Below are 27,120 nucleotides of genomic sequence, written 5' to 3' on the forward strand. Positions count from 1 at the left end.
AAATCTTTTTCTCTCTGCACATATAAGTTGCAATGGTCACATAGCGTACATATATATATTTCACATAATTCACAATTTATGACTACGCCTAAATATATTTTCACATGCAAGTTATCAACACGCATTAGAACTTACAACAGTTCTTTCAAAATGGGTAAACATGAATGCATTTTCTTTGAATTATCATACATTCAACGAATGTCCATTGTTATTGAACGTTTTTCAAGAATGAAATCATAATTCATTGTTGAAAGTATTTTGTCCACTGAATTATATTCTATTGCGACAAAATGATCAAGTTAACTCATGTTCGATTATATTTGTGTCTACCTACCCAATAATGAACATAACTATCGACATCCAACACATAAAAATAAAATAACTTTGGTTTATATTCAAATACATTATTAAATATACATATTTCAATAAATACACCTTTTATCAGACAAATTACAGGTTTACATAATTCTATGAGATGTTTGTGGCAGCCGACTAATTCCATTGCTATCAAGACGACATCGATGACGATGTGGACATCGATGATGACCGATCATCAGGGGCCTGGGAGTAATCTACCCATAATCCATTTTGGTTCTTGGTATATACCCTGGGTTTATTACCAGGGAAGACAGTGAGGGTGGGGTGGGGGTGATTCATGACCCATCGGATGGCATCACGGATACCTTCCTCAAAGTATGGAGGCTCAACCTCCGGTGATGTCGACAGATGCTGAGAGGAACAAGAAAGTGGCAGAAGATCGTAAGAACATCAATGGGACCAAGTCCTGGGATGGGGAGGGTAAGGTGGAGGCCAGGGCTTAAATGGATGCCCTCTTGATTGGCTTGAATGATCCTTTTCTCTGGCTTTGGATATTAACCTGCCCTCTTTTTTATGTTATATAAAAATGGGCCTTCTAAAAATTGGTCTGGCCTTAACATTCAAAATAAAAGGCCTGGGGGGTCGTTTCATAAAGGTGTTCGTAACTTAAGAGCGACTTTAAGAACAACTGGTGAACCTTTCTTCCGTGCTAAACCATTGCCAATGTTGTATACTACTAACCACAAGAAAGGATCACCAGTTGTTCTTAAAGTCGCTCTTAACTTACGAACAACTTTATGAAACACCCACTTGGAAGAATAAAAAAAAATCAGGTAACTCTGCCTAAGTCAACCTTCCTTAAGTCAAATAATAGCCTATTAAAGACGAAGCAATATCTTAGACCAGATTATACATGTGTTATACACATCTCCTACGTTGAACTGATTTATCTGGTCCCGAGAGATTTGACTTGGGCAGACTTACCTGTATTATGAAGGATATATGACCATAGGCATATAAATCCTAACCTAAACCCTTATTCCATTGGTAAAAATAAGGCTTATTTGCATGTTTCCACATGCTTTCTGTCAACATTTTACTCCCTAAAACAAGTGCATAAAACACGTCCCGAATCAAGGAACTTTATGGAAATCTAGACCAGTCGATGGAATATACAGTTGCCCCTAAATGGTAATGAAAATACGCTTTTGCCTCCATTTGCCCGAATTCAAAAAGGTGGTTTTTAGAGAACCCACGGTTGAGTCCATGGTTTATGCAGATTTCCTAGAAAAATTACGCTTAATTTAGCGCGCATCAGGTGAATGAATAAAAAATTTCAACGCTGCTTTTGTCAGTGCACCAACTTGACGCCTGTTGCCGTGGTTATCCACGCTACTTTATTCACGAGTCCATTGTTTTTATTCATGAGGCCACTCTTCAAAGAGTGAACTCATGAATAAATGGCGTATCTAACCATGTTAACAGGCATCAATTTGGCGCAATGAGACAAAAGTGCACATCAGCATTGGACATTTTTTATACATGCACCCGATACGGGCTAAATTAAGCGTAATTTATATCGAAAATCTGCATAAACCGTGGACTCAACGGTGGGTTTTCAAAACCACCTTTGTGTTTATTGTTTTTGAGTCCTTGACACCATACGTGCGCCATACATGTATCGTACCTTACATAGCAATAGCAACTATTTTGAATATATTTTTCTGGTCGCAAATATGTACAGCAGTGAGTCTGAAAGGATACATGATGTGCTATGTACCACATGCAACACTAATTTAAAGGTAAAGTCTAGTTTTGGTAACGATATCAAATTGAGTTCGCACAGAATCCAATGCCCACCAAAGTGTCTGTTCGTATAAATGAAGAATATGTGCCAAAGGATTCTGGAAGAAATTGTGTAATTGCTGAGAAATTAGCAAATAAGCACAGGATTCGGGTCAAACGTCGGGCACGACATTTAAAGCAATAATAATACATTGTCCCATGTGCGCTTATCTGTGTTGGTGATCTTCAGTGTGAATATTTTTCAGGTAGATTTCAAGATTTCACAAAGTTCAGTTAATGTGACTGTACCAGATCTAGATCCTCAATGATATACTGACGATTAAGCCTTGTTTTACAGACTTTCTCATGAAATCAGTGTTTTCTGCAACTACTGGCATTTCTCTTTAATTGTGACTTTGAATCATTCTTCTGCGAACATTTTACTCCCTTTATGAAATACCCCTTTGACTACTTAGTCTGTAAAGCTTAGGCGATTCTTGTATGCCCTGAGCAGTTTGAAATTACAAATTAGTAGCTGGATCTTTATTTTGAATCCCGGAAAAAGTTACTGTCTTTTATGATATGAACTCACCTCACGGATAAATGAATCTGGTTGTAGCAGCCAGTTACTGATGTAAGGCATAGCCCTGTAGGTGAACGGAGTGATCACATGGAGTCCACTAGTGTGATCATAAACATTACGCATCTATGAGGGTAAAAAGGGGAATCACAATGGAAATGATGAATAAATTCATGAAAGTTATGATTTTCATTCAGAATATAAATGATTCAGAATGTGTTTGAAATGTTATAAAGATCAATACATGTGTTCTCTTATCAGTTTTAGGGTCTTCTACAAATACTTCACAAATGTGTTGCCACCAAAGCTCAAGTTCTGAGATTGCATTACTTTAGTATCTCTTTGCCCCTCACACTGGCAACACATCACACAAATGCCAGAAGTACTATTTCTTGCATGCCTTGGATAATTTCAAAGACACCTCATTGATTCAATTGCCACTTTCTCTCTATGGTCAATGGTAGAGCACAGGTTAACACACATTGTCTATTAGACCTTGCAGTTCTTGCCCTTGTATATCATTTTAATAACTTGCTTTGGTATATCAAGAGTAATTCTGATTCTGTGCTATTATTCATAAATGCTATATTTCAATCATTCCCATTTCCTGCAAATATTGTTATTTGATTTGATTCAATAAATATAGAAATTTCGTCTTTTAATTTGTTTTTTAAGAGTATTAATTTTTAGGAATTGTTCAAGTACTAGTATACAACTGCATGCTATAGCGTATTTGGGCATTTTCATAATCATCATTTGTATGATCATAATAAAGTGATATGCCCTCTCTCATGAATATTTGCCAAAGCTCTCATACAATGTTTTATACCATTTCAGCAGGAAGTCAAATAATTTTCAATAGAAAAAAATTCGAAACTTATTTCCTACCCTGGAAGACATTTTTTAAACTTACATGATGGTTACCAAACAGCGTGTAGACGCTTCTAAGTGGCTTGTCAGGACCTTTGTCAGCAAAGGATGCTGGGAAGATTTCCCCGCTATTGACATTAACAGCTGTATAAAGGGATTTAAAAATCTGAGTATGAATCCTGGGTTGAATATGGTCGTCTAGGATAAAAATTAATTCCGGGCAAAAAGATTATGATTAGTTCTGGGAGAGTTTCATCATCATTTTTGGTCTGACAAGTTGTCAGATTCTACAACTTTCCTTGATTTTGATTGGCTGAGAAGCACTCTTGTCGCCTGGTGGCCAATTTAATTGTGACAGCATTGTTGTATTTTTCAGGGTACTAAAATAACCAAAATAAAAACTTTATTCAATATCTGGGTGAGCTACACAGAAATTGATGAATGGCTCTCCAAGATAACAATATTTGTTGTGATTATATATTCATTTCAATGCTCAATATAAAAACTTTTTTAAAGAGATGTTAATAGGCGCAAATCTGAGAGGAAATGCTGCTCTTTTATTGCTCCTCCTCTCCCTCCGCCAAAAAAAAATAGTGAAAGTGGCCCTTTAACTTACCCACACCATAAAGTATTGGCCAATGTATCCCATCCTTCACTGTATCATTTAATTCTATAAAAAGATAACACATTCCACATACTTTATAACTGAATATCAAGTAATGTACCAATCTATTTACCAATCTATTACAGGCTAAGAGAATATGAGTAGAAAATTGACAATCTGGGAAAAAGGAAATAGGAAAAATCAATAAAACAGCCACAATTATTATCAATTGTTAGTTTTGATGCAATTGACAATACTGGGAAAAATTGGTGTGATTCCAAAGTCAAACACTCAATCAGCTTAGAACATTACAAATTGACACTCCCATAATGAAAAAGAGAGTCCTTGATGATAATTCCACACATTCTTATACTAAAAAATACAAAATTAAAAAGTGATTTTTTTTTAACACCAGTAGATTGTGCATTAGTAGATATAAACTGAGTGTAGATGAGATTAGTGTGTAAAGGGAGAGTGACACAAGTGATTTGACAGATATGAATTTGAAACATTGGGAGAATCTTCCCCATGATATTACCTGACATGCAAGCTGTAACAAGGTGAATGTCATGTACACATTTGTGAAATATACCTGCAAAGAAACCAAGAAATATATCTTTTATAATGATGAAATTGATGTGTTATATATCAAAACTGAACAGTTATAGATAAGATGAATGTAAACCTACATAATTGGACTTATTGGTCAAGGTATTGACTATACATATATACTTTTATTTTTGTGACTTATGTCACGACTATTGAAGATTTCTGACTTCATACTGAGTGACTGGATTTGTAAGAAAAATTGACCCGATTCACACACATTTTTCTGGAATTTGTTTTGAGAAACTGAGAACTAAATGACCAAAACATGTACATAATATTATATTATCAGAAAAATCCACATCTGTACATAACTTTTCCACCCCAATAAAGACCAAGATTTGAATATCACTTAACATATGATCTTGAAATACCTGTGAAAATATATTCTGGCTATTAAAGTATGGCCTGTATTCTGAAAACTGGTTTGACTTAGGCAATGGTTAAATCTGTGGGAAAATTTTGGGAAACCCTGAATGTCAAAACTTTATGTTGCATGTTTACTGCATTCTTTTCCCATGCTGTAATGATCAAGAAATCAAGTATTCCCAGACACGAATGAATGATTTGAGTGTTGATATACATATATTGAACCTCCTCTTGTTAGATAATTGTGTCACGCTTGGCTATCCAGAGTAACAATGCAAAGATTTAGAGCAGAGTTGAATCGAACCCAAGTTTAGAATATTAAAATGTGTATACTCACTGAAAACATTTGCTGAAATCTCTATTGATTCTCCTCGGCTATCACAGAAGCCACCAAATATGTGTAATTCTAGTCTATAATAAATAAAAAAAATAATGGGGAGGAAGGCGGAAGGGAGACAGCGAGCAGGGGAGGGGGCAAAGAGATAGAGAGATGGAGAAAGGAGGGGGAAAGAATCATCAATTATTAATACACATACTTTTGGTTCATGTTTTCTGATACACTTATTCATAAGCTTAATTGCACAATTGTAGATCTATTGTGTTACATGCCTATGAGCTGTCAAATATCCCTAATTGCTACGGAAACTAGTCACCCAGTGAAAACAGAATTTCATCATTTCCATAGGTTTGTAAACATTGTAACAAGAATCATCCATTTTAAGAAGGCACCAGGCGTAATAAATAGTGCTTGACATCTTCATGATATATATAAAGGCATACAATGTTTTAAAGGACAAGTCTACCCCAACAAAAATTTGACTTGAACAAAAAGAGAAAAATCGAACAATCATAACACTGAAAATTTCATCTAGAAAGTTATAACATTTCTAAGATTCACTTAATTTTACAGAACAGTTAATGTATATTCACATCCTATGTAACTGGGTTGTGCATATAACTGTTCTGTGAAAAATTAGCAATGCTTTAAATTGTCGTAACTTACTTATGTTACATCAGATTTTGATGAAATTTTGAGCATTATTCTTGTTAGATTTTTCTCTATTGATTAAAATTAAGACTTTTCTGGGGTGGACTTGACCTTTAACATGTCTTTAATTCTAAAACTTATATAGCATACACTCTAAATGTATAACACCACACTAACCAATAAGTAAAGCACTAACCTGCCCTCACTGCATCCAGTACTGAGTGTTAAGATTGAAGCAAGCATATTGGTGATACCACCCTCTATACCATGGCCATCAAGGTGGGCCATAGCTGTGGCTCCACTCCCTGAATGACGCAGGACAATGATGTGACAAGTAGTGGCATCATCAGAACCAAGGATCTTAACAATATCTATATGGTACAAAAAAAGGATAGACACACATCAGAGGAGTCGAACATACATTAAAAAATATCATTTTAATCATAATAGCTGTATTTATAAAGCGCCTTTTGCCTGAGGATACAAAGCGCTGCTATTATTACCCCGGCTTTAGCTCGAACTACAATCACCGGCTCTCAGTGCATGTAAGGAATTAATCCTGCCAGGTACCCATTCACCTAACCTGGGTCGAGTGCAGCAGTGCGGATAAATTTCTTGCTGAAGGAAAAAATGCCATGGTTAGGATTTGAACCCATGACCCTCTTTTTAGGACCAGTTTCGTGATGAATAGAGACTTTTAGGAGTAGTGAACGAGAACGTCGTAGCAGTCCTCTGATCGCTCGAGTCAACGTCGTCGTCTGCCCTCGTTCACTACAGATCGGATGACTTTAGATTTCACTCGACTTGTACGTGTACGTACGTCCACTTGAAACAGCGCGATAACCAGCGGGTCATGACACGCTGCCCGACCCGGAAGATCTGGGCGTACCATCGCCTGGCGACCCGGTCGGGTGATGCGAAGGTGCGACTTGTGCACACTTGCCCTTTCACTTGCTTTGATTCCTTTTTACGCGAGGTAGGATATATATCGATATAGATTTTGGAGATCAGAAAGCAATTTCAAATATGATAAACATAATGCATCGTACAACTTACATTAATTTTGTGAAAAAGTTACTGAAAACTGTGTTTTAAAAGGGAAAGGTTGAACTTCATGCTGAGCTTGATTGGTTAAATGACGTCACTCACGTGCACGTCGACTATGATTTAGGAGAACCGCAAAATGGATGTGGCGAGGTTCTCGATTCTGATAGTGGACGTGTGTGAGGACCTGAGGCGTATGGAACGCTAAAAAATGACGTCATCTCGTACCAGATGACTATGTCGACGTGCATTTCTAAAAGTGCTCAATAATAGTTTACAATTCAACAACTGGTCAAAACTAATTCCAACTGGTAATGTAATCACTAATTTCATCTATTCCTACTTCATGTGTAAACCCCCCCCAAAAAAAAAAAATTACAACATGGAGTCTTATTTTCACCTTGCCTCACTTTCCACCAGGCAAAAAAAAAATTCTTTTAATTTCAGGGGCTACTTTCACGACTTACTGCCTAAATCGGCAACAGTGGATAAGTTTCAACACTTCCAGTGCTCTTTCGAGCATTCCAGGGTCTAAATCACCTCAACTCTTTCATCCCAATTATTTTCTACAAAATTTATCTCATGGTAATAAAAAAAAAATAGTGTGATCAGTCACTAAGCTTTGTGTTTCAGGGCCAAGGTGATAAAGAAATGCAGAGAAAAGTTTGGGTTTCATGAGAGCCAATTTAAGAAGAAATGTTGGTAAACAGTATACAAATATAAAGTGTGCATGAGGATGACTGTGTAAATTATCATTCCCGAGGTGCATTTCATATCCGCCATTCTATCACCCCGAAGCCATGGCAGAGGGGTGATAGAATCAAGGGCCCGTATGAAAAGCAGAGGGAGTGATGATTTTCACTGTCATCTGAAATACAGAGCAATCAACATTTGTTTTATATAACTCATCAATAATAACACATAACTCTATCCTAATTCGATTAAATTTCAGGACTGCTAGTGTAACTTTAATCTCATTTTGATTTGCTAAATCATGTAAGATGTAATTCAAATGAGCTGCACTCCCAGGGCTGCTCTGCTGCTGGCCAGGACAACCAATAAATCCAGTTGGCCAGCCAGCTCAGTGTTTGCTACATGTACATAACCAAGCAGCAGTGCAGCCAGTTAGCTCAAGCCAGCTTGATATGCATGTAGCAACACAACTTGTGGTCCTGCTCTCAGGGATTACGAGTACTATCAGAGGGTTTGATGGAAGAAATGTACAGTAAGTCATACCCCTTAGACGATGATACTAGTAGATGGAATAGCACCGCATCACATGATGCAGTTTTGACCAATCAGAGATAACAATCTTAGGTATGTAATACTCACTATCACTTGGAATAGTCACAGCATATTCCCTCTGATTAACATAGAGAAGATCTATAGCTTCACAATGGTGCACTGGTTTGGTGCAGAAAGCTGCTGCTTCATCCTTCAAGAAATGACATTTAAATTTGGAGAGTAATGAGGAAAGAGCGAAAAAACAGCAACAACAAAAGAAACAGGGAAGCACTCCATTGCAACTTTGCAATCAATTACAGTAGAAGACCTGTGAGTTATTTATGGAACCTAAAGTTGACATGTAATTGATCCAAGTACGTTGTGAAACCCACAAACCAGTCCCCCTCCCTCCCTCACTCTCCTTGGAGGAAATAGTGAATGAATGAATGGATGGATGGATGAATAAATGAATTAATTAATCTTTATTTTGTTTCAATACCGACATTACACTACATCAATAGTAAATCTTTGCAATTCAAGTAAATAGAAAAGAACAAAAGTAAATAATTACAGAATAATATACATAATACATGCACTACTTTTTATGGAATATAGCAACATCCATCAGACAAGATGGAAATGAAATGTGGCAGGAGCGTAGCCAGGGGGGGGGGGCGGTGGGGGCGGTCGCCCCCCCCCCCAAAATGCCCCCAAAAAGAAAAAAAAAAGAAGGGAAAAAAGAGAGAAAAGGAAAAGGGAAGGGAGGAAAGGGAAGAAAGGTAGCTTTGTGTTTTTTTTCTTTTTATTCTTTTTTTTCTCAAAAGAGAAACTCCTTCACTCTTCTTGATCTAAATTTATATATGAATTTTGCTTCCGCGCTGTGCGCGGTTAAATGACAATATTGAAGTTCGCCATTGTTTCCCCCACCTTTTCTCTAACCCTGTTTTTCCACCTCAGCTATGTGCTTCTTGCCAGTTAGAGTTAAAATTGTATACATTAGGGCATGAATTTGAGTAAGGTTAGGCCGAAGTAAATATATGAAGTTATCTTTTTTTTTTTCAATTGATCGCGCAACTTCTGGTCTGGTCGGCTCCGAGCGGGTAAAATCTTTATATCAGTTTCTGCCGTCACCTCCATAAAGTCAACTTCTCCCGCTTTTCAGCTCATTACTAAACAATCATAATTTTGGAGCAATTAGGTTCCTAATATAAAAAGAGGAAGGTATGAAATTCGTGTCGTATTAAATAAAAAAGTACAATATTTTTTATCAAATTGTATTAAATTTCATGTCATTTCCCTGTATACATTTATCTCCTGTCCTGTTTTGCGCCCTCAGTTTGAAATTTTGAATGACACTTAAGTTTCTTTATATTAAAAATGAAGCGCTTCAGGATCCTTTTTTTATATAGAAAGATAATTTCAATAAATCACAGAAGTTTCAACTTTTTGCGCAATATTTTCCTTGTAATTAAGTTCAATAATGTTAGAAAATCAATTGAATTAGAGCCGATTGGGTATTAGAGATATCTACATTTGATGAAACGTCCGCCCTTGGAAATTTCAGAGTTTCATTGCTCTGCGCGGGGAGGAATATCTTCTGCTACACTTCTTCTCCTCTGTTTTGCGAGTTAAAAATATGCACTGTTGCTAAATTAGTTGCAATCAAATCTGATCTTTCCAAGGAAAGTATTCAATATATCTTTGAGAATACCCTTTTCTCGGGACCCTTTTTATGGCAAGAAAAATTGATAAAACGCTTTAGCTTCCGCGCTTCGCGCGGAGTTATAATTTTGATTTCATCCATTGTATACCTCTTTTGTGCGTTCACAATCACTTTTGAAAACAAGGTTCAAAATCGCAATATAGTCAACCAAATTGGAGGTACTAGAGACAAGAGAAACGGCTCCTTTTCATTTCAATTTATGAAATACTAAAAGCTTCGCGCGGGAGGGGGAAACTCCCCCTCCCTGCACCCGCCCCCTAGGGAGCGCGCTTCGCGCGCTCTGTAAGTGTTGGCACGCTTTGCGTGCATTTATACCGCCCCCTCCAAAATGAAATCCTGGCTACGCGGTTGAAATGTGGTGACCTACTAAAAAGCTTAGCTTGTGGGCCATAGGCCACCAGAATGTTATTGAAACAATTTGAAGTAACCAAAGTACTGATAAATATATTTACAAAGATACACTATAAAGCAAAATGAAAAAAAAAAATTAAATGCAGAATGCAAACAAATTCTATTAGACCTAAAGTATAAGAATCTGAAATTAAAAAAAGAAGAAAGAAAAGAGGAAAAATAAAGAAAATTAGTAGTAGAGCTCTATTTTTGCATAGATAATTATGGGAACAATACAATTTATCAAGTTAGACAAGATATAACCAGCAGGGATTCGTTTACTGATCTAAGTATTTGTTCAGTAAATCTGTCTTTAACTTGTTTCTTAAAGGATTTCAGTATCATCTACCTTTCTCTACACGGGATTGCAATGCAGATTATAAAGCCATGAAAGAAACCCACCATTTAGTGCTATTCTACTCAAGACTTAAATAAAGTACCTTAAATTTTGGATAATCTTCAACCAATTGCATGACATTCTCCTTGGGATGATAAAGCTGTCCATCAATCATGAGAGGCATGATGAAGAGAGTGGAGGAAACCAGCAAATCCACCTGAACCTCCTATGTTCTCACTGCAAGGTACAAGAAAAAATTATTAGAGAATTGTGTTAGTCCTCTAATTCTAGATTTCTTTGACTCTATTCTGAAGTTGAAATCAGGTTCAGAACAACAATGGTCTTACATTAATGTTGCACAAATTTGTCAGAGTTAATCCGCTGCAGTTATACTGTATAACAGCAGTTATACTGTATAACAGCAGCTGATCAACCAAGAGTCATTAACAAAATGGCCATGTAATGTTATGAGCTGATGAGGCAAGCAAACTTATTTATAGTGAATAAAGTTATGATATTATGGTATGATGCTCTGCATGGTTATCTAATTTCCATATTCTTACTTGGTTGGTTAAAGGTTAGAAAATCAATATCATGTGATAGATTTAATAAAGATAAGGGAAAGATAGGTCTTAAAGAGAAATGCCAGTAGTTGCAGTAAACACTGATTTCATGAGAAAGTCTGTAAAACAAGGGTTAATTGTCAGTATCATCGAGGATCTAGATCTGGTACAGTCACATAAACTGAACTTTGTGAAATCTTGAAATCTACGCTGAAAAATCATGCTGAAGATCACCAACACAGATAAGCGCATGTGGGACAGTGTATAATTATTGCTTTGAATGTTGGGCCCGACGCTTGACCCGAATCCTGTGCTTATTTGCTGATTTCTCAGCAATTACACAATTCCTTCCAGAATCCTTTGGCACATATGTTTTATTTATACAAACATATACTTTGGTGGTCATTTCATTGAATTCTGTACGAACTCATTTTGATATCGTCACCAAAACTGGCATTTACCTTTAAAGTGGTCAATATTCAGTCATTGGTGATATATATTAAATATTAAACATTTGACTGGTGAGAACCAGTAAAAAAAAAAAACATTTTGTCTATGAAACATCCCTAGTTAAGAGCACTAATTCAACTGCCGACATTGATCACGGCGTACAACTCAATGTGATTGATATTTGAAAGAAAAACAGGTTTCCAATAGTAATATAAAATATCTGGTTACAATACCGTACCTGATATTTATTCTGTTTTCGAGACAAAACTTATATTCAACATTTTTTCAGAATTCACAAAAATGATTGATTATATTAAGTGAATTTAAAGAAATTAGTGGTAAGTGCAATCTAAGGTATGATATTTCTGAATTTTATATTTTCTTGTCAAGTTAAATGTAATTTATTTTTCATAATGTGACATTTTATGTACAAAAATTAATCTGAAAGGTTTCTGCCAAATGTTAGATTTAACATAGACAGCTGGCAGCTGTCTGTTTTGAGGAGTTTTTAAACATTTTTCTTTTATTTCTCCTCGTACACAGACGGCTGCTAATGTGCAGCCACCATTAGGGGATTAGCAATGCCAATTTGCTTTTGGTCTAGCTCTAACTTTTACTTCCAATAAAAATATGTTGTTTTATTTATGTACGGGCCAACAATACTTCAGTCTATGTATTGGTGAGTGGAGCCAATGTTAACGCTGTTCAGCGGAACAACTAAATACAGAGACTGAAGCTTTTTAATTTTGGTCTACTTGTGTGTGCGCACTCGTACTCATAACCCAGAGAGCTCCGGCGCGCTTCGCGGGGAGGAGTCCAGAAGCTCACCATGCACTTACTCATACGCACGGGACTAGGGTAGATTGTGGTCATAAAAGCTAGGAAACAAAATTGCGAAAACAGAAATTATGCACTTACCATGATTATATGGATGAAGGTCTATCGCGTGGCAGTATCCTGACATTGAGGCACAGACGTGCAGACTGGAACGTCAAAAAAACGAAAATTTCTGTTGCGATACCTCTCCTTCTTTCAAAACTCAAAACAAAACGGCAGATCGAGACCGAGGCTATAGAACTAGCGCTTATAGACTTGGTCATATTGGTGTATGTGCCCTACACCCTCGGTACCTTTCTCGATCGGCCACTTTTTTGCTATGAATTCTGAAAGAAGAGCTACCGCAACAGAACTTTTCGTTTTTTGAGGTTCCAGTCTGTGCCTCCATGTCAGGATACTGCCACACGATCCACAATAGACCTTCATCCATATAATGGTGGTACAGTAAGTGCATAATTTCTGTTTTCACAGTTTTGTTTCCTAGCTTTTGTGACCACAATCTACCCTCTCTGTGTTATCGTACATGTCAATGTGTATAAAAAACTACAATCAATCACAAAGCCAAATATAATGGAGTTTAAAAAGTCACCAGCCCTGAAGAAATAAACAGCACCAGGATAATACCGACCTACCTTTCAAAAAGTAAAAAGTTTTCTTTTTCCTTAACAGAGCTCCAAGTCTCACGCATTATGCGTGAGATTCAAGGAATCAGGGACAACTCGGACCACGGGACATCTCGGACCGCGGGCCGAGTTGTCCCACCCATTACGAGATTTTTTTCTCACAAATTTGCGTCTATTTTTCCGTCATTTCGAAATTTCTTGTAAAGATTTTCTAGAGATATGGTCTGATGGTAATGTTCTTCACTTTCTTTTACTTTTTTTTCGCTGAAATTAAAAAAAAGTGTAATTTTAGGCGTTTTTTCGACAGCTCGCGATTCCCATAGGCGCGCGTGTATTAACTGTGTCGGTGCTCGGCTCGGCCCCGCTCAATAACTGACTTGATTTTGTGATCATTTCTCCTCAAAGTACCACTTTTATCGCAGAAGATGGACTTTGTTGTATTCCATTACCTCCATTTTCTCATCACAAGGATAAAATTTGGTGTATTTGTATGATTTTGTTCAAGTTTTCACCTTTTTCTCTCTGGACGCAAGAAGCGAACAACCGATGAACGGTCCGCTGCTCTTTATCGTAATTCTCCGTAGCTCGGCCGCCTAAACTGGCGGGCTGGGATTCAGCCCGAATCCACAATGGAAGTGGGCGTGCACAGTCAAAGAGCTGAGCTTGACTGAGTGAGAGATAGTGAACTAGAGTTTGAAGCTTGGCAGTGTCGTATAGTCACAAAGGCTCTGCCTTTTTTTTTTGCAAATATATATTTTTCAATTTTTTCTATATTGATTTTCCCTGGTTTCGAGCTCTAGTCTAGATTGTAATGATATGCTTCAATTTCTTTGACTGAGTGTGACTGTGGTGTGGATGTTTGAGTCGCTCAAAAATATTTTTACGTGGGTGGGGGCTCGGGGCGATTTCACTCTTGCCCCCGAAATGCGAAAAAAATATATTCGGGGTGTAGCTGTGTGGGCATGCCGGGCTGAGGCTAGCCATCAATAAAAAAAAAATTTTTTTTTTTGGGGGGGGCTTAATTTTTCACTTTAAATTTATTATTTTTAGGGCTATTTTTTTTAATTTTATTTTTTATATTGAATTTCCGTGGCGTAGAGTTGAGTTTTAAGTTGCAATAATCAATATGCTTTGATTTCTTTGACTTTGAGTGTGACTGTGGTGTGGATGTTTGAGTCAAACAAAAAATACTTTTACGTGGGTGGGGGCTAGGGGCGATTTCACTCCTGCCCCCGAAATGCGAAAAAAATATATTCGGGGTGTAGCTGTGTGGGCATGCCGGGCTGAGGCTAGCCATCAATAAAAAATTTTTTTTTTTTGGGGGGGGGCTTAATTTTTCACTTTAAATTTATTATTTTTAGGGCTATTTTTTTTTATTTTATTTTTTATATTGAATTTCCATGGTGTAGAGTTGAGTTTTAAGTTGCAATAATCAATATGCTTTAATTTCTTTGACTTTGAGTGTGACTGTGGTGTGGATGTTTGAGTCAAACAAAAAATACTTTTACGTGGGTGGGGGCTAGGGGTGATTTCACTCCTGCCCCCGAAATGCGAAAAAAATATATTCGGGGTGTAGTTGTGTGGGCATGCCGGGCTGAGGCTAGCCATCAATAAAAAGTGTTTTATTTTGGGGCTTGATTTTTAATTGAATTATTATTTTTATTTTTTACAGGATTTAAAATAAAATGATGTAATTCATTGTGCCCCTTTCCATTCCTTGTTTTCCCCTGATTTACTATCTTTAATTTCATTTCTTGGTCTCAAGGGTGGATGTCAGGCTGCCAGGATGGAATTCAGCCAGAATTGCCAATGGAAGTGGACGTACTTGTAAAGTCGTGAGCTTGGAGACTGAAGCCTTGCCCTATACAGCTCAGAATATTTTTTTTAAATCAAGTTTTAGGCCACTCAGTCTTATTCCCATTTGAAATATAATCAGGGGCGGATCTAAAGTTTCCCTAAAGGGCCGGGGGCATTTTGTCTAGGAATTTTTGACAAAAGGTCTTTACTGCCAAATCACAGTAATTTTTTTCTCAGGAAAAATTTGACAAGCAAAGAAAAAAAAGGTTCTAAGTTGCCTTTAGAGCACTTTTTAAGGGGGGGGGGGGGAATGTGCCCCCTACCTCGATTTGCCACTTTAACTTATGTCCATTTTATTTAGTTTTAATTTTTACAGGAGGAAAGAATACTAAATTAAATAAGTTTTATGTTTTGCATTTTTACCAATTATTGTTTATACTAGTAAAATGTATTTAATTTAGTATTGTTCCAAAATGCATCACTTAATTACCTTGTTTGAATTTAAAATGCAAACCTAAATAAAAATGAATTATGAACTTTGAATAAATAGAAATATATATGTTATATTCTGTAAATTGTCATACTTTCAAATCATATTTTATCTCCATTCTTATCTCCCTTTCTCATTATGTTCACCACTCTCATTTCAATTAAATTTATATTCTATTACTGGAATAAAAAATGACAATACTCAACACTGAAACATCGATCAATAGAAAAAAAACAAAGAAAAAGAGGGAAAATACAAAGAAATGACAGGTACATGGAGGGGGGGGGGGTAAAAACAAGTCATTCTTGTCTTGGTTTGAAAACAGGAGAAGAGTCGTCAATACAATATTGCAAATAGGAACTATGAAGAGGGTTTCGTTTTTATCAAATAATTTTTGCAGTTCCTTTTGAGTGATGTTGTTTTTGTTTCACCCATTCTAGAAAACTGAACTTTGTATCTAACACTAAGTTGCCCTAGTGTTGTTTTCCAATCTACATTTTCTAGTTCCTTGTATCATGTATGGATGAAATCATTTAAGGTGTACCAGTTAGAAAATGGTTGACATTTGGTATATATATTTACACTAATTATGCAAGTTGCAGGTATACGATCACCTTCTCAATGACTCTTAAGACAAGCTTCTGCAATTAACAAAATATATTGTATTTACTAGATAATTTGAACAACTGGACCCAATTGTGGCAATATTAATGAGTTATATATAAGTGACAATGGGGTACTCCAGGCTGATAATGATATGATTTGAGCAAAGAAAACAATAAAAAATTGATAAAAATCGGATAAGGAATAACAATATCGCTGCATTTTAAAGAATGATTTGTATTTTTCTGGTGAAACAGGTCTGGCGTTTCTTCATGGATATTCAATCAGCAACCTCATACAAATAACATGATGTCATATCCTCACTTGTTCTTTGTATTTTATTATGTGAAATTAGATTAATTTTTTAAACGTTGAATTAAAAAAACCCTCTATTTGTTTTCAGATTTTTATGAAATAAGCTCTTTGATATGTGAACGTTACTATGTCTACATTATTTATATATAAATATTTTCATTTATTATTTCTTTTTCTTGAGAAAGAGTAGTCTCTACAATAAAACAAGTGGAATGCCTCTGGCGGTCTCACCTGCATCACGTGATTCAATAAAGCAGAATAGTGCTGACTTTGAAAAATACTATAACTCGCACAAGATGTTCAGTGATACTGGGTTACTTTTATTTCCATGTCTTATGAAATAATATACCAATACAATTAAAGAGATATGATGGTAATTCAACAAATGCCCCCAATGTGGCCAAAGTTCATTGACCTTAATGACCCTTGACCTTGATAATGTGACCTGGAACTCGCTGCAGGATGTTCAGTCTTATGTACAAGTTTCAGTCTTATGTACAAGTTTCATGAACTATGTCCAAATACTTTCTAAGTTATGCTGTCATTTAATAACCTTCGGTTAAGATTTGATGTTGATGCTGCCGTCGGAAAAGCGGCGCCTATAGTCTCACTCTGCTATCCAGGTGAGACAAAAATCATGACACAGTGATAAAAAATAAAGCAATAAAATGAATTTAATAAAAAAGAAAAACCACATGCTATGTAAAAGAAATGAAATTTAAAATCATAAATTCGTCATTTTTATTGAATGAAGAATTTAATTTATTGATAATTGGAAAAAAGGATTACCCCTATTTTCTTTCAATATAACCAAAATACTTGTAGGGTCTAGTATGATTTTTCATCATATGACATGATTTTGATCAAAAATCAAGCCATATTTTTGGGTTATGTGGGACAGAATCTACATGGCGGCATTCGTGGGACGGATTTTTCTTCTTAAATCTATCTCTGCCGGCTATTCACCTTATTATCCCAAACCCTCCCCATCATCCTCGTCCCTATCATCATCCCCTTGGGCGCAAAACTGCCCCCAAAGGTAGAGGGGACCACAGGCTGGAAAATTTGACAAACATTTAATAAAGGTTATCGCCCAAATGTAGGGTAATTTTTTAACCCAAAAACAATTTTCAAGAAAAAAGAGGGGGTTTTCAATAATATAAGGTCATTTAGTCCTAAATACATGTATCATTTCAATTGTGAATGATTTTTTTTTCCATGAAGAAAAATAGTAGGAGGACATTTGATATTGTGTCCCCCTATTTATGGTAGGGGGACACGTCCCCCCCCGGATTTCCTCCCATAATCATCCCTCACATCCTGGTCCTTCTCACCATCTCATCATCATCATCATCTCTCTTATTTATATCCCTCATGCACCTCCTCTTCCCTCTCATCAAGGCCCACCCCTTATCATCGCCATCCCTCACATCCTCATCTCCATCTCTTTCCCTTCGTCCCTCTCATCATCCCCCCCCCCTCATCAAGAGTCATCAAAGATCTTCATCCCTCTTATCACCATCACTAACCTTTCGTCCCTCTCATCATCAAGGCCCACCCCTCGTTATCGCTGGTATGCCATCATCGCCATCCCTCACATCATCGTCCCTTTTACCCTATCCAAAACTTGGCTCTCTACACAAGGGAAACTCAATATAAACATTGAAAATGAAATTGGCATGCCCACACAGCTACACCCCAAATATTTTTTCGCATTTCGGGGGCAGGAGTGAAATCACCCCTAGCCCCCACCCACGTAAAAGTATTTTTTGTTTGACTCAAACATCCACACCACAGTCACACTCAAAGTCAAAGAAATTAAAGCATATTGATTATTGCAACTTAAAACTCAACTCTACACCATGGAAATTCAATATAAAAAATAAAATGAAAAAAAATAGCCCTAAAAATAATACATTCAAAGTGAAAAATTAAGCCCCCCCCAAAAAAAACCCAACATTTTTTTATTGATGGCTAGCCTCAGCCCGGCATGCCCACACAGCTACACCCCGAATATTTTTTCGCATTTCGGGGGCAGGAGTGAAATCGCCCCTAGCCCCCACCCACGTAAAAGTATTTTTTGTTTGACTCAAACATCCACACCACAGTCACACTCAAAGTCAAAGAAATTAAAGCATATTGATTATTGCAACTTAAAACTCAACTCTACACCATGGAAATTCAATATAAAAAATAAAATGTAAAAAAAATAGCCCTAAAAATAATAAATTTAAAGTGAAAAATTAAGCCCCCCCAAAAAAAACAAAACATTTTTTTATTGATGGCTAGCCTCAGCCCGGCATGCCCACACAGCTACACCCCGAATATTTTTTCGCATTTCGGGGGCAAGAGTGAAATCGCCCCGAGCCCCCACCCACGTAAAAATATTTTTGAGCGACTCAAACATCCACACCACAGTCACACTCAGTCAAAGAAATTGAAGCATATTATATCATTACAATCTAGAGCTCGAAACCAGGGAAAATCAATATAGAAAAAATTGAAAAATATATATTTGCAAAAAAAAAAGGCAGAGCCTTTGTGACTATACGACACTGCCAAGCTTCAAACTCTAGTTCACTATCTCTCACTCAGTCAAGCTCAGCTCTTTGACTGTGCACGCCCACTTCCATTGTGGATTCGGGCTGAATCCCAGCCCGCCAGTTTAGGCGGCCGAGCTACGGAGAATTACGATGAAGAGCAGCGGACCGTTCATCGGTTGTTCGCTTCTTGCGTCCAGAGAGAAAAAGGTGAAAACTTGAACAAAATCATACAAATACACCAAATTTTATCCTTGTGATGAGAAAATGGAGGTAATGGAATACAACAAAGTCCATCTTCTGCGATAAAAGTGGTACTTTGAGGAGAAATGATCACAAAATCAAGTCAGTTATTGAGCGGGGCCGAGCCGAGCACCGACACAGTTAATACACGCGCGCCTATGGGAATCGCGAGCTGTCGAAAAAACGCCTAAAATTACACTTTTTTTTAATTACAGCGAAAAAAAAGTAAAAGAAAGTGAAGAACATTACCATCAGACCATATCTCTAGAAAATCTTTACAAGAAATTTCGAAATGACGGAAAAATAGACGCAAATTTGTGAGAAAAAAAATATCGTAATGGGTGGGACAACTCGGCCCGCGGTCCGAGATGTCCCGTGGTCCGAGTTGTCCCGTCCCCGATTCAAGGCTTTGCCTTTGGACTCTTGTCGTGCTTGCGCTTGTTCATCCTCTCAAATTAGGTATGTGACAAAAAAAATGAAAATCCTCAAATCTCAATGAATTTGGTATCATTTGAAAGCCCTTAAAAAGACCTTTCAAATGATACCAAGAACTCAAATTTTCATCAAGAAATTATAAAGTTATTCCAGTTTAAGTCGCGCATATTTATCCAAATTTGTGGTCATTGTCTTAATGTAAAGTCAATGGAGTGCATAACCGATTTTTGTGACCATTTTGTGACCATTTTGAACCCAAGTCTTCAACAGGCTCTAACTTCTTTGTTTTTGAGCCCTTTGAAGTAATTTAGGTATCAATGGAAAGGTGAAAGAAAACTCAATTGATGTGTAATCATTTCACTTGGTAATTTTTCTTCTTATTATGTGTAAAATAATTTCTTTTAATTAATTCTAATTAATTATGCAAATTACAATTACTCGCCTCTTTTTTTTGCCAAATGAAGGTGATAATGAGAGATAATTTGTATATAATTTAGTTGGCATCAAAACAGCATCATGTAGATAATTTCCTAAATAAATTAGTTTAAAGTATTGTTTTTGTAATTATTAATGTATTTCCTTGTTTTTCTGATATAAATTACAATTAGCTCTTTTTCAACTTTAGTATTGTGTACATGTATGTATGGGGTCTTTTTTTTACAAATGAAAAATATCATTCCTTTTGTACATGTACTTTGTATGGTATAAAAATACAAGTGTGCTTTTCTGATGTATTTGATTGTTTCACCAATTCTTTATGTATTTTATTGTTTCAACAATTTGTTTATAGATGGATAATGTAGCTTTCATTTTGGAGACCGTGGGCATTCGATTACAATTTTTTTTAGGAAGGATGAGCAGCAGAGTCTGAGGGTGTAAAGATGTAGCATTGCATGTAATTCAAGTATCAAGAAGGAAACATAAAAATTAAGCTTTAATATATGCATTTCTTAGATATGTATGATTACAACAAAGGCCATGTTCGAGCACTCCTTTTTTTATGAAAAATAAGTTCATATTCTAGCGTGAAATCACTGCACATAAATAAAGCTCTGAACAGCAACAAAAACAGGCATCAAAGCTCCAACACTCAAAACAAGAGAACAAAAGTGACACAAAAATTTATACAAATCCCATCCCCATTTCAACTTATGAACACAACCCCCCCTGCACCCTTCTTGAAAAAAAAAATAATAATTATAATAAAATAGAAAAAAAATGAATAACATAGAAAAAAAAATAGACAATAGAGCCATGTGGAAGTGAAATATTTCCTCTGAGAGTGAAAAATTAAACAACAAATTTTTTGCATTTTAATCATGGGCGGAAATTGGCCCCAAAGGTAGGGGGACGCTGGCATCGGCGGCGAAAGCCAACAATTTTAGGGGGGACCACCAAATTATTTTGATAATCAAAAAAATACACCAAAGGTTATCAACCAAAAATTATAGGGGGACGCAGAAAACTAAATTTGACAAGCAAAAAAAAAAAGAAAAGAAAAAAAAAAGGTTATCAAAAAAAAAAAATTGAGGTGGGGGGGATCGTCCCCCACCTCAAATTAAGGGCGGGGGGGGGGTACACTTCCCCCAGCTTTCGCCGCCTATGGATGCCGGCAACTCTGACAAGTTAAAAAAAAAGTTTATCCCCAAACTGTTGTAAGGTCATTTTAACCCCAAAAAGTTTGACCAAAAAAGAAAAAAAAATGTATTATTGTTACATGTCCCCCTATTATTTTGGGTAGGGGGACGTGTCCCCCTGGGATTTCCACCCATGAATTTAATTTTAGAAAAGTCAACATTGATATTCCACTGTCAAAAGCAAATCCAGTTTCCAAATGAAACGATAATCAACCACCTACACTAGACTCTTGACTTGAGTCACATAACCTTGGGATGATAAAATCTTTCTGTGACAAATGTATGTATTAAAATCAATATCAGAATAATTATCTACGGTATAATGACAGAGATTTCCCAAAAAAGGCACAACATAATCATCAAGTAAGCAATTTACGATCTAGTTCAATCCAGCATGAACGACTCACTATCGACCGCTCCCATCACCCTGCCAACCGCAGGCGCATCGGGCAGCTCGACTGCCGAGAGACCGGCTGTGACAAGGGTAGCATCGCCCTGCCAACCGCAGGCGCATCGGGCAGCTCGACTGCCGAGAGACCGGCTGTGACAAGGGTAGCTGGCATCTCTTATATCTGGACTGCGCAGCGTCAGAATCGCGTAAGTTTGGATTTTTTGATAATTCAAATATATTTCCAGTCAAATTGTATACCTAATCGGATTCTTGTTTTACTTACCATTTTAAAATTTCGAACATTTCCGCGTCCAAAAATTTGATGAACTTTCAAGCTCCGATATCCACACTTTACAGGCGAGTATCCACATTGAAACTTATATGTACAGAAAGAGCACATCTTCAGCTGTCTGTTAAAAGGCACGAGATTGCACCTACTATGTGCGCATGCGCATTAAACCCCATTTCCAATGAGCCGCCCCAGACGGAGGCGATGCCACTCGTAGCAAAACCCGCGCGAAAACCGTGCCACCAAAACCAGCGCTCGCGATGCCCCGTATTCGCACATAGCTACTCAAATCTCTGTCTCACGCAACTATCAGTGATAGTATCACACTTCACAGCCTATCCCCATATACATTGTACACAATGTCTGTGATCTCCCTCAGATTCACAGAAAATCTCACGCATAGCTGGTCTTTGAACTTGGCATCTCTGCCTTAATCCAGTGCCAGTGGCAGTGTGTGATGTAATGCCCCCCCCCCCCCCCCCCCCCTCCCCAAACACCACGTTGAGCGGATGGGACTGTATGAGTATGACTGAGTGTATCGCTGGATTCCTATTTATGCTGCATCAATTCTCACGCATTCTCACAGCTAAAAAAATTCATCTCACACCAATTATAAAAAGTAAGCCAAGAGTAAAACACAATGCAAGTTCTAATTCGTTTTAGGTAAAGTAAAACCTTTAAAAAAACACCTTAAAATAATAAAAAAAAATCAATTTACACTCACATTTGCCCGAGATGATAAAGGAAGGATCAGAAATATCAGAATCTTATGGAGTGCCAACTGTGCAGGATTATTCTAAAAAAGGTAAACTCTTATAACTGAAGTAGCCCCCGGAATAGCCCCAAGAGATATATACTAGTATCATAGAGATATATACTAATAAACGCCTAATTAGTATACCTCTCTATGACTAGTATACATCTCTATTCTCTATGAATAGCCCCAGATGTGGCGAGAATCTAGGTGACCTAGAGGGCTCTCCTCCCCATTTTTTAATCTTTTATTTTCATTTATTTATTAATTTATTTATTTATCTATTTATTTATTTATTTATTTATTATTTTTTATTTATTTATTTATGAATGTTTTATTTATTTATTTATTCATTTTATTTTATTTTTTTAATTAATTAATTTTTTTTTTTTGGGGGGGGGGTGGGATATATGCATATCACTGTGTATTTAGAATGAAAACACTCTCCCCGAGCAGGCGCGCCGGAACACTTTCAGTTTTGGGGGGGCAAAATCCCGAAGGGGGCACAATATTTTTGACAGCGTGAGATACCGAAGCGATCGAGGGGGAGAGGGCGTGGGACCCCCCCCCCCGTACGATAAGGACTTTGTGTAAAAATGGAGTTTAAAAGTTGCGTTTCTAAGAGAATTCAAAAATAAATTTCTTGAGAATTAAACATAGAATTCACTACGAAAGACTATACTCAGAGTTTATGAGAACCTATAAAATCTACGCGCAAAACGATCGCTTAATTCGGAATGTGGTTTTCGTGTCTGATCAATTAAATTACGTAATACGCTTATATTGACTCAAAATACCAGAAATTACATTTTTCATGCAATATCCTTTCAGAAATATTTATTTATGTACATTTACATACACGGACGACGCGAGAGAGCACAATTATCATAAGTTTCAAGGAGTGTATTAAGCAGAAGAAGCGTAACAACAGAAACAAAATACATTCTAATGAATGTCTTTTTAAATTCAAAATGTCATACTGTTCTGACGTGGCAGACGACGATAAGCGCTTAAATCCCCATTCTATTTAAATCATTTCTGACCTCAGCATTGGAGAGAGTCCCTGATTATCCATGCATAGGCAAAACGTTTCATATTTTGTAACTGGAGGAAAAAGAAATATGACCTGCTTAATTATTGTCTAACAATTTAAAACTTTTCTGAAAATTGAAAACATTACTCGATTTATGTGTTTCCTTTGGCATGTTTTGTATGGCTGGGAAGCACTTTTGGATGACCCCTTCAAAATCTTCTTTTTTCTTTACATATTTTCTGGGGAAAATGTGACCATAACTAGGAAATGATGAATATCAAATTCCAGGAAATATTCATTTGTAAATAATCATGAACTAACAAACTACGGCAGTTCATAATGTACATTATGTAACATTATTTAGAAGAAAACAATTACATTCCAACAGCGGATGTGGTTGACGGTACACCATATGGAGTTTTCGAAAAAAAAGTGGATAGAGGAAGAAGTGAAATTGATAGGAGGAAGTAGACAGTTGATAGTCGAGTAATTTTTTGTTCAAACGAGCGTAGTCCTGATAAAGACAGTAAACCAGAAAAGGTTGAAGAAGAGGCTTGATTAGTTGATAGAGGTACTCCTGCTCTGCACTCCATTCGCCGACTCAAGCTAGCATCTTCTCATTTATCCAATAAGCAACTACTCAATCCTCTATAACTCTTTAAACTATTCGGTTTTACAGCTATTTCCAGATTCCATATGTTGCTCGAGTAACTAGCGTTCACGGGCGTTGGTGATATCGGGTCCGGGGAGCGTTTCATGACTTGTAGGACGTTTTATCCGACAAGTCATGTTTTATCCGACAGTTACTATGGTAACAATGCTTCTCAACCAATCAGAATACAGGAAACTTGTCAGATCTTACAACTTGTCGGACGAAAATATTGATGAAACACCACCCCGGTCTGAGCGTTTCTGGGCGACCGCGCGTTTGTTAGCCGACACAGCCAGCATGCAAATTTTTTAGTCTGAAATGTATTCATTAATAGGCCCCCATTCCACAGAACGGAGACCATTGAAAGACCACTGAAAGACTTAAAATTGGTGAGGTCTTACAGCGGTTTTCAAGATCAATGAAATTTGTCATCTCTGTGGAATGGCTCAGAAAGACCCCTCAAAGAACTCTGAAAGAATGATGGATATTTCTTGTCGTACTGGTCTTAGACTTGTCCTCTCGAGATCTTTCAATGGTCTTTCAGAGATCTTTTATGCAATAAGTGATCTTTCTGAATTCTTTCCATGGACTTTGCCTGGTCTTTCAATGGTCTTTCAATGATCCGCAAAAATCTTGAGAGACTGCCGAAAGATCAATGAAAGACTATGAAGACCTTTGAAAGTTCATCGAAAGACCGCTGAAAGACTGCTGAAAGACCACTGAAAGACAATTTTCCTGTAAGACCGCTGTAAGAGTGTTTTGAACCGTTTCAAAAAGTTTTGGAGCCCACGAAGACCACTGAAAGATTGGTCAGGACTCGTGTAAGACCTCAAAGACCATTGTAGGTTCATTTAGAGACCTCTGAAAGATCAACCAAAATTCATGGTCTTTCAAAGGTCTTCCAGCGGTCTTGTTCTCTGTGGAATGGGGGTTTAAAAGGTTAAACGTTATCACACTGTAATAAGATGGAAAAGGGGCTTATCAAAGGTATGTTTCACAGAGGGACATGTTCGTCAAAAGACGCAAGGCTTACTAAGATGTGTAATTGCCCCGTCAGGGGCGAAATTTTTTCATTTTTGACAAAAGAAATGACAATTCTTAGGCAGAAAAGTGCCTTCATCGTTTACATATGTCCTTAAATAATATATTTTTTCTACTTTTAGGGGGGCACATTGGGGGGGGGGGCAAAATCTCGTTTTGCCCCCCCCAAAATTTTCTTTGGGGGGGCAAGTGCCCCCCCTGCCCCCCCGCTTCCGGCGCCCTTGTCCCCGAGTAATCGTTCCCCCTTTTTATCTTCTTTTTAAATCTTCTCGTTTTCTTTCAATTTTTTAATGGCAAAATCTCGTGATTATCTTGTCCTCTAAAGGTAAGTAAAGACGTTATTGGCCCAGTTAGGATCTTTATTCAACGTAAAGCACAAAACTTGGCCTACTTTAAATATCGCATGGAATTTAAGCCCATTGTAAAAACATAAACACTAGTTTCCCGGCTAGTTTACGATTATAAATTTATACAAAATATGATTCGATAATTTTCAATTTATACTCATTTAGAGAGTGTCATTAGCATTTTTTGAAACGCTGATCTCGCAAATGACGGATCGGGGTTTTTTTTTTTTACATAGTTACGAAATAAAGAATACTTTTGCGCAGATTTTAGAATAAATAATAAGGCGAAACATGTGAATGTGATAACGTTTTTATTTCAAATTCGATTTCATTGGCATTGCCAGCATTATCATGATTATGCTATTTTGTCTAGTTTTATTCAGATGAACTTTTCTGTTCGGGAGGATTTGCCCTTTAAAAATCGACCGAGGTGGCAAAGGTGTACAATGTGCTCGCACCCCAGAAAAGAGAAAATAGGAGAAAGAGCAGAAACAAAGAAAGAGCAGAAAAAAGAAAGAAAGAAAGAAAGGGAGGAAGGAAGGAAGGAAGGAAGAAAGAAAGAAAGAAAGAAAGAAAGAAAGAAAGAAAGAAAGAAAGAAAGAAAGGAAGAAAGAGGGAAAAAGTTAAAAGAAAACAAAGTAAAGCACTCTTTTTCTAATCGATTATATCTTCATCGGGAGCGGGATCGGGGTGGGCACGGGGCCCATGAAAGAATGTGGGATTCATACCCGATACGTAGGCCCTTTTATTGCGCGCGAAGCGCTAGTGCAAGAAGTTTCATCCCTCCCACAGAGCCCTGGACGTTATCGCACTTTTAATTGGTTACAAGGACGTCTCTATTTATATCTAAATAAATTGAGTAAAATTCACCGAGCACAATGCTGAAAATTTCATCAAAATCGGATAACAAATAATGAAGTTATTGAATTATAAAGTTTATAAATATTTTGTGAAAACAAATATGCACATCGTCATGAATATTCTTTAGGTGGGATGATGATGTCACATCCCCACTTTCGTTTTTTTTAATGTTATTACATGAAATAATGTTTCATTTTTTCATACATGTAGAAATGATGTGTCTCCATTACGATAAAATCAATTGCGACAATAAATAACTAATGCATCTAATCAGTTGTCAACTCAATTATTTTAGTTCATGCAGTCTTGGTAGAAATTTTTTTAAAATTAACCTAGTTTCATATAATAAAATAAAAATAACAAGTGACATGGCTAGAACTT

General features: G+C 36.9%; 1 protein-coding gene across 1 annotated transcript; it reads right to left on the reverse strand.

Annotated features, from left to right (window-relative positions):
• Nucleotides 1–329: 329 nt before the first annotated feature.
• LOC121422842 (protein N-terminal asparagine amidohydrolase-like) lies at nt 330–22,808 on the reverse strand. Its single transcript, XM_041618053.1, has 10 exons — nt 22,776–22,808; nt 10,942–11,075; nt 8,497–8,599; nt 6,317–6,491; nt 5,470–5,543; nt 4,696–4,749; nt 4,170–4,223; nt 3,597–3,697; nt 2,696–2,809; nt 330–729 (listed from the first exon to the last, which is right to left on the reverse strand). The coding sequence occupies exons 2-10, from the start codon at nt 11,020–11,022 to the stop codon at nt 508–510; spliced, it is 978 nt and encodes a 325-aa protein (XP_041473987.1). The 5' UTR covers nt 11,023–11,075; nt 22,776–22,808; the 3' UTR covers nt 330–507.
• Between the last annotated feature and the right edge of the window lie 4,312 nt (nt 22,809–27,120).

Source organism: Lytechinus variegatus, chromosome 10 (genome assembly GCF_018143015.1).
Source record: "Lytechinus variegatus isolate NC3 chromosome 10, Lvar_3.0, whole genome shotgun sequence".
NCBI classification, from domain to species: domain Eukaryota; kingdom Metazoa; phylum Echinodermata; class Echinoidea; order Temnopleuroida; family Toxopneustidae; genus Lytechinus; species Lytechinus variegatus.